Genomic DNA, 12179 nt, shown 5'->3' with positions numbered 1-12179 from the left:
TTTTTTTTTTGCTTCCATGTGTGGAAGGGACTATGAGTAAATGCATTTCCTTGAAAGAAAAAAAATCCTTAAATTTATATCTCTGGTTCATCTCCTGTTGTCCAGGCTTACAGGGACAGAAATATATATGTATAAAAAGAAAGGTTACAACAAATTCAATTGTGAGAATATCCACTTCCTGCAATTAGCAGTTACAAGCAATTAGCATTATCAGAAGATCTGCTAAATAACCTGCTTTGGAATATCTGAATGGTAGAGACAGGAGTTAAATCTGCAGCAGCTCCAGAACTCTGGAGACTGATCACCTCCTTTGCATCCACAATGTGTCTGTGAATGCACACAGCTTCATCTCTCACAATTCTTAGAAGTACCAGAATCTGATCCAGTCTTAAAAGAAGAGCACCACCATGAAAATTCTGAATTAAGGCACTCAGTAACTTCTCTGTTTCAGCTTTACATCCTGAAGTGCACTATTTAGTTTTCAATTGAAAAATATCTTTAGAACAAACAAATTTGGGCTTATCATTATAAACTAACCAAGAATCTATCTTCTCCAGTAATTTCCGATGCTAAATATGGTCTCAGCTGAAACATTTTTTGGATACCAACACATTCTCAGTGGATTTATGATTAAAGAGAGGTCTTTCTCCTACATCAGCAATAGCCCTAAATTAACAACTTGTTTTAAAAGAACGTTCACTTTGCTTTTTAAACTTAGAAGAATATTTTTGTAACCTTTATACAACCTCTCCAAAGTCTTCCAAATGTTCTCTCCATTGCTATCTTTTATTACTATAATCTAATTCACAAATAACATTTAAACTCTATAAAACCTGACCCACATATCTTTAGCCTATAATATGGCTAATTTCCCTATTATATGGCAGTTTCTCACAGTTGTGGATATGGATAGTCTGGATCTACCCCAGGAAGAAATGCAGGGAAACATTGTTGTACTCCTGATGTGCTTCTGGCCTCTGGGTACCTGACACCAAAGCTCTCTGTACTTTGCTGAACAATCCCTGAAATGACCCCTGCTGACAGGCTGCTCTTTCTTTTCTTTTGGGAAGTTACAAGCTCTGAGAAGTCCTGACTGTCTTGTTTTGAGTCAAGGGGGGTCTTACAGGAGATTCTTTAAATTTTTTTTTTAATTGGGCATTGTTCCTGTGTTCGATCAATTATGATTGGAAGGAGCAGACCAAAAGGAATTTGAGGAATGTGCCAGAATAAAGCTAACTCTCTATCAAAACCTTCAAGGACTCACATCCTTTCAGAAGCTTCCTACATTAAGACTTGCTAAAATCATCTTTGATTCAGGGGAATTGGGGGCCCACAGCATATCCCAATTTTCCAAGCATTGCAATATTGGGCTCCATAACCCCAGCTTTAATGTAAGGTAAAGTCTGCAAAGTGTTTTCAAAATAAAACACTGCACATAGTGATGTGGTTTTGGACATATATGTGGCTTGAAACAATGGAAGTGAAGAATGCCCTTGTCGTTTTCCTGTGCTATCAGTTATGACGATAATCAAATGTTAGACTGTTAATTAATTATAGTCAACAAACATCTTCATTTTTAAGACAAGACGGATGTTAAATCACTCTAAATAACTACAACAAATATGATAATGGGATCATTTTTCATCCTTTAATGAAGAAAGGACAAAACCTAAGCAGCCTAAGTGAGCCCAAACAAGAAAAAGCCAAAATCAAGCATCTATTTCAGGCACCAAAATATTTTGAAGAATCTAAATTTATCCGTTTGGTTCTAGTAAACATGAATAAACTAAGAGCAATCATCATAGAAAGCTTTCTGGAGCAACTTGGGCCAAGATGTTGTGTTTATGTTTGCGTATCTGTCTCCCAATTGTTAAAATCAACAAGTGTCAGATTCTATCTTCTGATCTGTCCAAAAATCTGGGTTGTTATTTTACCACACACCTACTTTAAAATGAGTAGAAGGAGGTCAAGAAAGCGAGATTCACCATTTGCCCAAATGAAAATAGCCCTTCCTGCATTTCCTAGAAAAGGCAAACTAAAATTTTATTTATTTTTTAAAACAGACAGTGAAAAAAAAAAATCCATGAGTAGTTATAAACTACAGTTACAGCGTACTCCCAGGGAAGTGCTCATTCAGGACAACATCAGCTTTGCAGGAAGTCTGATTGACTCCCAGAACCACCACCGTATCTCCAGATCAACCAGTCAGTCTTGCTAAAGACCTGCTTTGACATCTGTCATGATCCTTTTAATAACAGCATATCTGTAAGGCAATAACTTCAATAAAAAGGAAATATGAATTTCATGAGCACTAGAGAACTTACTGTTCTGTGCAACACAAGTACTTACGTTTAAAAGGCTGGTGATGGCATCAGGCTGTATTTTTTTTACATCATCATAACATGGCCACACTATTTTCCTCTTAGTCTGAGAGACTGAACCATCTGTTTGGTCGTTTTCTTCTGAAACACTGCATTTTGCAGGTACCATGGTCCAGTCATAGGAAGGACCTGTAGCCAAAATCTCTTCTACATAATAATCCCACTTTTTGAGGCTGGACATATTTACATTTGGCTTCAGTGCCTGTTTGAAACAAAGTGTTGTAACATGAAGGAAGCCTTTGAATTTCAGACTTACAACACAATACCTGTATTTTCCAGATTATTCTAAATTGAATTCTACAATGGGGAGTGTACCGTGAATTTTCTAAAATTATTCAAGACACAGCCCGACCTAGGGGACATACATTATCATACAAGACAGAGATATATATAATGTGATTCAATCAGATTGTTATGAAATGTATCCCACTATGACTCTAAACTCAGTTCCCCTTTAAAGAAAATTTTAATAACAATTCATATAATTTCATGAAATCAAACAAGGAACCTCATTTACTTCACCAGGATGCAAGAATACACATTCCAGAATTTGGCCCTTTAAATTACATTTCCATGACTTTGAGATACTGCTTCAATCAATCAGGTAGGGTCAGTCTTGTCCACCAAATACTTAAATCAGTTAAGAACAATTAAGATATCAAAATGTACTCAAGGCATCACTCAGAATAACCAAACACCTGTATTAAAAAAAAAAAAAAAAAATCATACCTCTATTTCAGTAGGGGCATAGAGGTAATTGAAGAAAATAGGGCTCCTTTTGTGCATCTTTTCAATACAATCCCAAATACAAATTCCTTTCTTGGCATGTTTATCTCCTTTATCTTCAAACAATGTCCCTGGGGAAAAGAAGAGCAGCAAAAAGATAGCTTTATATCAATGCATAACAAATGCTAAAGCACAGCCTAAAGGAACTTCACAGATTGAAGGTATAGCAAAGCCTACTATCAAATGCCACTGCAACAGGAAATAAATAAAGAAGATATATAATAGAAATTAACTTTCTTTGGAAATAAAATGGTTGCTCAAGTCTAATCTGCCCCACAGCTACACCACCAGCTTTTAAGAAAAGCATTAGAATTGACTGTATGCCATGAGAACCGACCCACAAAGCAGAGAATTTTGGAGCAGGTTTTAGTGGACAAGTCCCAAGAACAGCCTCGGCTGTGGTTATGTAGACTCAGTAAGAGGGCTCTGAGGGCAGGTAAGGCCTTGGAACCAGTAAGGTTGCACATGACAGATGGAGTGAAAAAGAAAATATAAAAAGAGAAACACTGAAGATAATGCAAGAGAAAGAAGTGGGAGGTAATAGATGGAAAGGTTTTTCTTTCTTGAAACTTTATGCACTCTCTGATGGATTCCCAGAGACTGTTTCTGTTAAAAGAAGGTATTTAGTAGGGAAAATGGAACTATGTGGATAAATGGCTAAAAACCCCTGAGGCATGACACTAATTTCTTCCACTTTCTCTTAATGCCATCAGGGGCATGGCTCAGGAATCACTGATGTGGAAAATACTGTATGTTCTTGACCTCCTTTTTGCTTTTTAGACCTGAAATGTAATTCATTACATGGTCACCACGCAGTTATTGGACCATTGTAACCCAGGCAAACCTTTTGTAGATCAAATACTGAGGAGAAAAATATCAACAACTATAAAAGCAATATGCAATACACAAAGATCACACATACCATGTTCTAGTCTTTCATAATCTGAATCCAGAAGAAATGTTTTAAATCGATTTGATATGTGATGAAAAGCCAGAAACTTCAGATAATATTGATTGAACTCAAACTCTGTCGGGTATTGGTTATGAATCTAAAAAATAAAATTAAAAAAAAAAAAGAAGGAAAAAAGTGGATATTGAGGTATAATACAAATAGATATGTAAGAAATAATAAAGTGAAATGACAGCAAAACAATTCCCCCATGAATGCTGAAAACAAATGGCAAGTGTCACACAAATCCTTCTAACATTTTGTCCTAGAATATTTTTTGGCTAAATAAATTAATGTAGTGTCTATGCTGCAGAAACATTTCAGAGCAGATAGAGTGAACTGTATAGTAAGCAGTATTATACTCTGTACAAAGCCCATGATTCTTTCAGGAAATCCAGCTGGATATAAATCTTCTTTGATAACTCTTGAGTCACCATGTAACTTCACAGGTAAAGATGCTACTCCTGGATGTGGCTGGAATTCAAACCTTAACTGGAAGGTTTCACAGTGGATTCCTTGCTATTGCTCAGAACTCCACGAGGCAGACACATAGAGAGACAGTGCTGCAAATGACATTCCATCTGCCACTCCTGAAAGAGCCAATTTCTCAAGTACTTGCTAGTCCACAGATATTTCTTCCTTTTCAAAACACGACCCAAAATACTGCAGTATGAAAAAAAACCCACACTGAGGAAATGTCTTGCCATTACTCTTCTAAAACAGTTAAAAATTATGTCATTCCTTGAATTGTTACCCTCATTAGGCTATAGCTCTAACTCATTGAATGTCTCCAATATGAGTCAGGAGCTGATATTTATTTAAGAAAACTATACAAGATTATCAGAATACAGCACTGTGAAATGGCTGGTTCTTCACAGCTGGTGTAAGATTTTAAGCATGAAGTTTAATATTCATGGCAAAAAGAATTTAGCATTAGTTACTGATATTTATACTTGATATCCATACAAAATGAAAGATTTAAAAATCTTGATGGGAGAGTGCCTGGAGAAATTTCATGCGTTAATTTAAAATTTACTCTTCAAATAAGTTTGACTCATGATCTTTATTTTCAGAATAAACATGGCAATTAACTGAAAATTCCTAACTGCAGTGGAAAAAAGTACAGCTTGCAATTGAAAAAGAAATTGCTGACTGAATTTCACATTTGAAGTATGTCCCACTGTGCTTTGCCTAGCTTCACATCAAACCTGTAATATACCTTTGATTCTGCAATCTTCCCATGCCTTGTATTTAGCATTCCCACCACTCATTTTCCTGTTCCATATTTTCTCTCTAATCTCTTATCAGTTTCTCTCTTAACTTATCAGTTACTCAGTGGGGGTTTTTTCAGTACTGATGGGAACTGCTATTAAGACTACTTGAAGCTCCTTATATTTAGATTTCCACACAGAGCAGCTAAATAAAGGGGGGGGGGGGGGGGGGGAAGTGTTCAGCAAGTGTTTTCTACTGAATATACAACAATGACAGGAAAATCCCTTGAAAGGACCTATAAACACCCACACAGCATTTCAGACAGAGAATTTGTTGTTATCATATCTCATTATCTTGGGGCTGGGTATTTAAAATGCTAAAATACCTTAAGATATGTTAGTTCAATATATCTGCTCCTATTTAATCCCCATTTTCCCCTGATACAAATACTACATCCCTGCACTGATTTGTAAAATAAAGCTAAGCATTTTTTTTCTATGATAAATTCAGGACTTCAATTTCATAGATGAATTAAATATTTAGCCCTCTTAATAAAAAAGAATTTTTTTCAAGGAGAAGGTTTTCTTTAATATACTGTAAGAAGGAAAGGCAACATTCTGCTATTTGACATGAATTATATACAGGGTCTTAACTTCTGCTTATGGTCCAATAATTATTTTAATACATTTAAGAGTTACAAGAACAAGCTGCTGATAAAATCTTATCACGGATCTTAAAGTTGTGGATGATTCCATTTTTGAGATTTCCGGATGCACAAATATCGTAATAACTAGAAGTTATTATAATATAATTTACTTTTAAAGAGAAAACAACTATAAAACATTTCTTTGATAGAGGTAAACAATGCAGTAATTGCTGTTGTCTTAATCTCCATAATATATGAACATTCAAGACCTGATTAAACCTATATGTGTTTCTAATACTATGATTAGAGAAACTCAGCATTTTAGAGTCCTTTTTAAAATTACCATGTTCCCACTGAAGTATCTCCTGAATGTATTTAATAATCTTATCGATCTATCAGCCTCCCTTAGTTTTCCAATACATTTTGGTATTTTAGTTGCATTAAATATCAATTTTTACTTAGCATGAATGAGCAATACAGTACTCCCAATGCCCTGTGCTGGTAATCACTAGGAGGTTACTCCTGCAAACACTGGAATAACTGAACACATCTCCCGGGGGAGCAGCACTCACCTCCTCTTACACAGGGCGCTGTAACAGAACTCCTTACTGAGCTTAAAAGAAGTCAGCTCTAGAAAATCATCCTGTTTTGATTATATTTAATAAATTACCAAATAGATTCAGAAGAAAAATAAGAAAAGCTTCCTCACTGACATCACTTGCATAAACTTAGTCTCCTTAGAAGCAGAGAAAGTATCTGCCAGATGCTGCTATTGTGAAAGACTGATTTTGCATTAATAATTCAGCTGACACCTGGAGATATTGGCATAAACAATGACTTTTTATAAGATGATGCAGTTCTAATTTAGGAATCACTGCTTCATTTGTTTTCTCTGTATCTTTAGTTTAACCCATGACATTTAATGCATGTACTGGCTCTGTGGTAATTTTCCTACTGCACCTAGTGTATTTCTAAAGGTTAAAAATACTTTGAAAGGACCAAATGTTTGCTTCCAGTAAATGGGTAATTTTTAAAAACTGATCATAATATATAACACTTCAGGGTCAAGTTGCAACCTAATTGGATTCTGTAATTGTGTAACAATTTGCACAGAAACCAATGAAACTTCACAAAAAATTTCAAGCACAGATGTTAAGAAAACTTATTTTTTATGGTAAATCCATACAAAATTTCAACCAATAATTTGACTTCAAAAGCAATTTCCCTAGAATTTACGACCACGCAGTTAGAATTTGGTAACTCAATACTGTGCCATCATCATGAGTTAGAAGAATCATCTAACGCTAGTGCTAGAAAAGTTAGTCAGAATTGCATTCTCCATGGGACTGTAAGTCATTTGGCTTACAGATTTTTTTCTAAAAACAGAGAAGTCTATATTATCTATATTACACTGATTATGCTTCCCATGCCCTGTCTTGGATGAAGATAACAGTTCAAAAAGATTATAACCCCTACATAGCTTTATCTTTCCTCATAAGAAATTAGTGTCTTCTTCAGATTGACAAGCTAAACTGCTTGCAATGGTCTTTTCTACCAAATCTTCCCAACATTTTGGCTGGGAAAAGCAGGCAGGCCATCAAGAACCCCTGAGCTAAGAGACTGGAAGGGTGGCATCTCCACCAGAGCAGCAGTGCATAGCTCTTGATGGGCTGCAGGAGGTACTCGTCCCGCTGACACAGCTGCAGCCAGGGGATATGCACACAGCTTCAACTCACAAAGCAGAAAATACAGATCTCTCTGTAAAATGTATCTGTTAATAACCTGTATACTTCATAAGATAGTCAGATGCCTGCTGAGTGATATGCACCAAAGCTGCTACCTGAGGTGAATTACAAAGGAAATGTTCTTATATTTCCTCGACACATTCACATGAGTGCAGCCTGAGGCAAAATCGTACCTGACAGTTGTTAACAGCAGGGATTTATCCCACTTTGCATTTCATCCTAACTTTCAAAGGCAGGATGATCATAACCCACTATTCCATGTCCTTAGAACTGCAGACTGTGTTAACCTTTATTCAAAGTAAAACCAAGAATTCTGCCATGAAGAAAACACAGTCCATTCTACTTCATGACAATAAACCCAAATCCTCGAATTTAATTTTTAACTTTCTTCTGGATAACCCATTTGTCTTCCAAAATTTGTGTCATCTCTGAATCACTTGAGAAAGAAATACTGCATGGATAATTTCCTTGCCTTTCTTAATGACAACTTTTTAAGATTTATTACAGTAAAACTGAAGCAAAGTGTTTCCAGGGTCAGAAACAGGATGTAGGCTACGTCTACATTAGCAAGTAATTAGAAGCAACCCAGAGTAGACAAACAGACCGAACTCAGCAGCTGGAGCTGAGGTTCCTGCAGCCATACTACACATTTGTGGTTTTACCCAGACTAACCTAGTCTGGTTGAGTGGATGACTCCACTATACACTGATGTCCCCAGTGGTTTTAAGCTAAGTGACAAATCACTGGCTCAGATCTTCTAAGAGCTAGTGTTTAGTACACACCTGAAGCAGAAATTTTGGGTTTAAATTCTTCCCAGAAAAACCTAGTACATATGCAGCAGACCAGCATCAAAAAATGGTAAGGGGAGATGCTGGAAAGATTCACTCCAAATTTACACTACTGCTTAAAATCAGATATAGGTTTACTCCATTCTGCTAATGGATGCTGTTATCCAATCTGCCAGTTTAAGCTTAGGCACTGAGAGCAGAGAAAATACAGCACCATGACCAAGACAAATGATTTAATTCACGGAATTGAATGAACCACCAGGCAGATGGGTATCAGTATTACAGCACATGGCAATTCTGTCCTGTTGTAGCCACTGCAACCAAGAACATGGTTTTATTCTACTTCAGAAAAGGAGCAATAACCCTAAGCCTTCTGTAAGAAGAAGTGTGACACTTGGGCAGATTGACCTCTTTGAATGAAAAATGCAGTACTGATTCTCTCTAGAGAAATCTCCCAGTTTCAAATAAAAACCAACCTTACGACCACAACCACTGGGAAATGGATGAAACGGAAGATGTGACAAAAATTTCTAAGGTTTTCATAAGGGGAATGCTGTAGGAATCAATGCAAATTCCAAGGTTATGATTTATTAACTTCTGAGACAGCAATAATGATGGCTGTTGGTGTTTAACGTTGGGACACAAAGAAAGTTGGGGATTTTTTCCATAACATATTTTTCAGTAAGTCTTCACTCATAAGCTCATTGATTATCAGTCTGACATAGATATATCTGAAGAATGTTCTCCATTGCTTTTGCAAGTTATTTAATTTGTGGAGTTTTCTTCACGTAGCAGAGTAAGGCTACTCACAGACTTCTCTTTCACGCAAATATTCCCTATGAAAGTGTGTTCCCAGTAAAAAGGTTGGTGCTTTAACAGTTATTTTCTGTGGTACACAGTCATCCATACATTTCAACACAGGTTAATAATGTCAAGGAAACTTTCAGCTTTTTCAGTGAGAAAAATCAGAGAAGTGGGAAAAGAAGGACACATGTACAAGGCGAACTATGCAAGCACCCCTCCTGTATTTGCATACACAGAAACTCTGCAAAGAATTTTCGTTTAGTGGTTTGACATGAAGAAAAGGACAGACTTCAGAATTAACCTGAAATGAGTATAATCTTCTTAACCCAACTTCTTCCTACACAACGCAGTTGTTGGTGTCCATCTTCTTCTGCACATGTACTAGACATAAAAATCAGAACATCTCAGAACCCCTGGTTTATAGCTGGCATTGCTCTCAGAACTGGTGCAGTACAAGGCCTCTTCAAGGCTCATCATCAGGCACAAGGAATGAAGAACTGTCTAGTCAACGTACTACAAATCACACCATTCCTCCTTCTGAATAAAGGACTCTAAAAGCCAGTCATAACTTAAAAAACCTCTATTTGAAACCTCTACACAAATGACCTTAATAGATCCTTACTACCAAGCATCCCTCTGAGTCTGCTGTGTGTGGATGGGTCAGTCTCCTCTAGACAACCATTCCAGTACTTCTTGAGGTGAGATCCATTCATTTTAATAAAACCTAGGGAATGATGTTACTAGTCTTCTCTCAAACCTGTATCTATAACATCTGAAATGACATTTCTTTATGAAACCTTCTTGTAAATGAAAGTTAGAGGTTGGCTTACCTGATGCACACAGTCTAAGAACTGTAAGAAAACAGGAGCAAATCCACTACCCTGACAATTGAGGGTCAGATTACTGCGTTGACTGAATTTATGACCAAAAGAGAGCCATTCTTTCTCCACCAGCATTCGGAAGCCTTCAAGTGTCCTGTAGAAGGGATCACTGAGTAACTGCACCAGAGATACCACCTAGATCACAAGACAGGATATTCTGTGTTATGAGTCCCAGAAGTTAGGAAAAACCTTTAGTAAATGAATATAAACATTCAATGACCTGTTTATTGTTCAAGAAAACAAAAGCTTTCATATAAACTCAATGACAAGTATTTTATCACATACATCAAGTACTTTTATAAAACAAACCAAATAATATTTCACATGAAAAAGCTTCAGTTACATTGAGACTTCATGGTATCTGTAGAAGTAAAACCTAAGCAGCTACAGACTTGGGAGGTGACTACAATGCTTACTACATTCAAATTGTTTGAAATAAAACCCCTTTTACAATAAACATTTAAAAGATTCTTTCATGCTTTATTTGCTGAGGTAGCAGCAAATAAAGCATGAAAGAACTGGTCTGGAGGGCTACTTTAGAGTTTTTGCACCTGCCAACTGCAGTCTGTTTTTATAAACACCATCTCAGGAGACTTTAAAATGCAGCACAGCCTTCTTGCACTTCCAGCTAAGTATCTCCCCTCTCTACTCTTCATTGTTTGGCAATGATTCCAATAATTATGGTCACATTCTTTTGTGTGTTTGTTTACCTGGTATTATGATGCTGGCTGCACATGAAGGTTTTATTTACTGGAATTATGGATATCTGTGTTTCTCTTCTGAATTATGAAGCAGCAGCATGGACACAATGCATCTATTAAATCAGGCAGCAGATCTTGATTCACCTAATTTATAGTTTGAGGTGATCTGTCCTTGCAGCAGGTATTACAGGCACTTTGGCACAAATTTAGTGTTCTTCCTGTGTGGTCTCCTAAGATCACTTATGGAAAGTGAATGGAAGAGAACAAATCCCTCCCGTGTTTAAACTGTGCTATGTTTAAAATGATAAATTAACAGTTGTGGCAGTGTTTAGCTTTCATTCTTACACATGGTCAGGGGCAGGAACGCAGATGAATTCATTTTAAGGAACTATTTCATGATGTAAATTGCACATGATTGCAAGGATCCATGCATTCTGGTTTCTGCCACAACACAAATTTATTCACGTCATACCGAATTATCTGTCACTTGTGTAAAAAGACATTGACCGTGTTTTTTCTTAATATTTAACTATTTCAAGGTTTTTATAGCAGCTTACTTGAGCAGTAATATCCCAGCCATCTTCCAAACAAACCATAACAGAAGAACCGTTTTCCAGGAGTTCAGAGATGATCACACCCAGTTGCATTATCCTGTGAAGCTATAAAGTATTATGAATGAGTAACACACTCTAGATAAATCTTTAGAAAATATAAATAAAGAGAATCTTTAAATATTTAATATTTAAAACTGTATTCCTGGATCTACATATAGTACAGAAAAATACATTGATGCAACTGATTAGGCAACAGTAAAATGTAACAGTCTAAGGATTTCCACCTGAACTACAACAAAAATAAGGGAATTTTTGAAGATAGGAACTAAATGTATTAAAGCCAATGAGTACTGTAACAAAATAGCTGTCACAAAAAGGAGAATGGGAACAACACAGCCGACAGATTTACTGGAGAGAAATTCCATCCTGGGCTTAACACTAATATAATTTCCTGTGAAATGTTAATGTTCCATAAAGTCTCTAAGTACTTTGATGGGAGAACCCATGTAAGATATTTACAAGATAATATTACTAATATTCAATCCCATGGAAGTTGGAAATAATGAATTGAACAATAAAAATAACAACAACACCACAAATAATCAAACCACGAATGTAAAAACAAACTGAGAAATAGTTTAGATAGTTGGGCAGACAAGCAAAAATGTATGAAAAGACGACACTTTAATTATTTGCACTTTAATACTCATTACACAATGATGCTAAAATAAG

General features: G+C 36.2%; 1 protein-coding gene across 2 annotated transcripts in view; it reads right to left on the bottom strand.

Moving 5' to 3' along the window:
• SBF2 (SET binding factor 2) overlaps nt 1-12179 on the bottom strand; it is a 234373-nt gene that overhangs the window by 8163 nt on the left and 214031 nt on the right. For both annotated transcript variants that reach the window (XM_082282867.1, XM_082282868.1), the window contains exons 31-35: nt 11451-11552; nt 10142-10327; nt 4090-4216; nt 3111-3238; nt 2350-2583 (exon numbers count right to left, since the gene is read on the bottom strand). In XM_082282867.1, coding sequence (XP_082138993.1) covers nt 2350-2583; nt 3111-3238; nt 4090-4216; nt 10142-10327; nt 11451-11552 — 777 coding nt within the window. The remainder of the gene's footprint in view (nt 1-2349; nt 2584-3110; nt 3239-4089; nt 4217-10141; nt 10328-11450; nt 11553-12179) is intronic.

This window comes from Coloeus monedula (assembly GCF_965178545.1).
Source record: "Coloeus monedula genome assembly, chromosome: 6".
In the NCBI taxonomy this organism is placed as follows: Eukaryota; Metazoa; Chordata; class Aves; order Passeriformes; family Corvidae; genus Coloeus; species Coloeus monedula.
The sequence above is the reverse complement of the archived record's forward strand: the minus strand, read 5'-3'. Positions and strand labels throughout refer to the sequence as shown.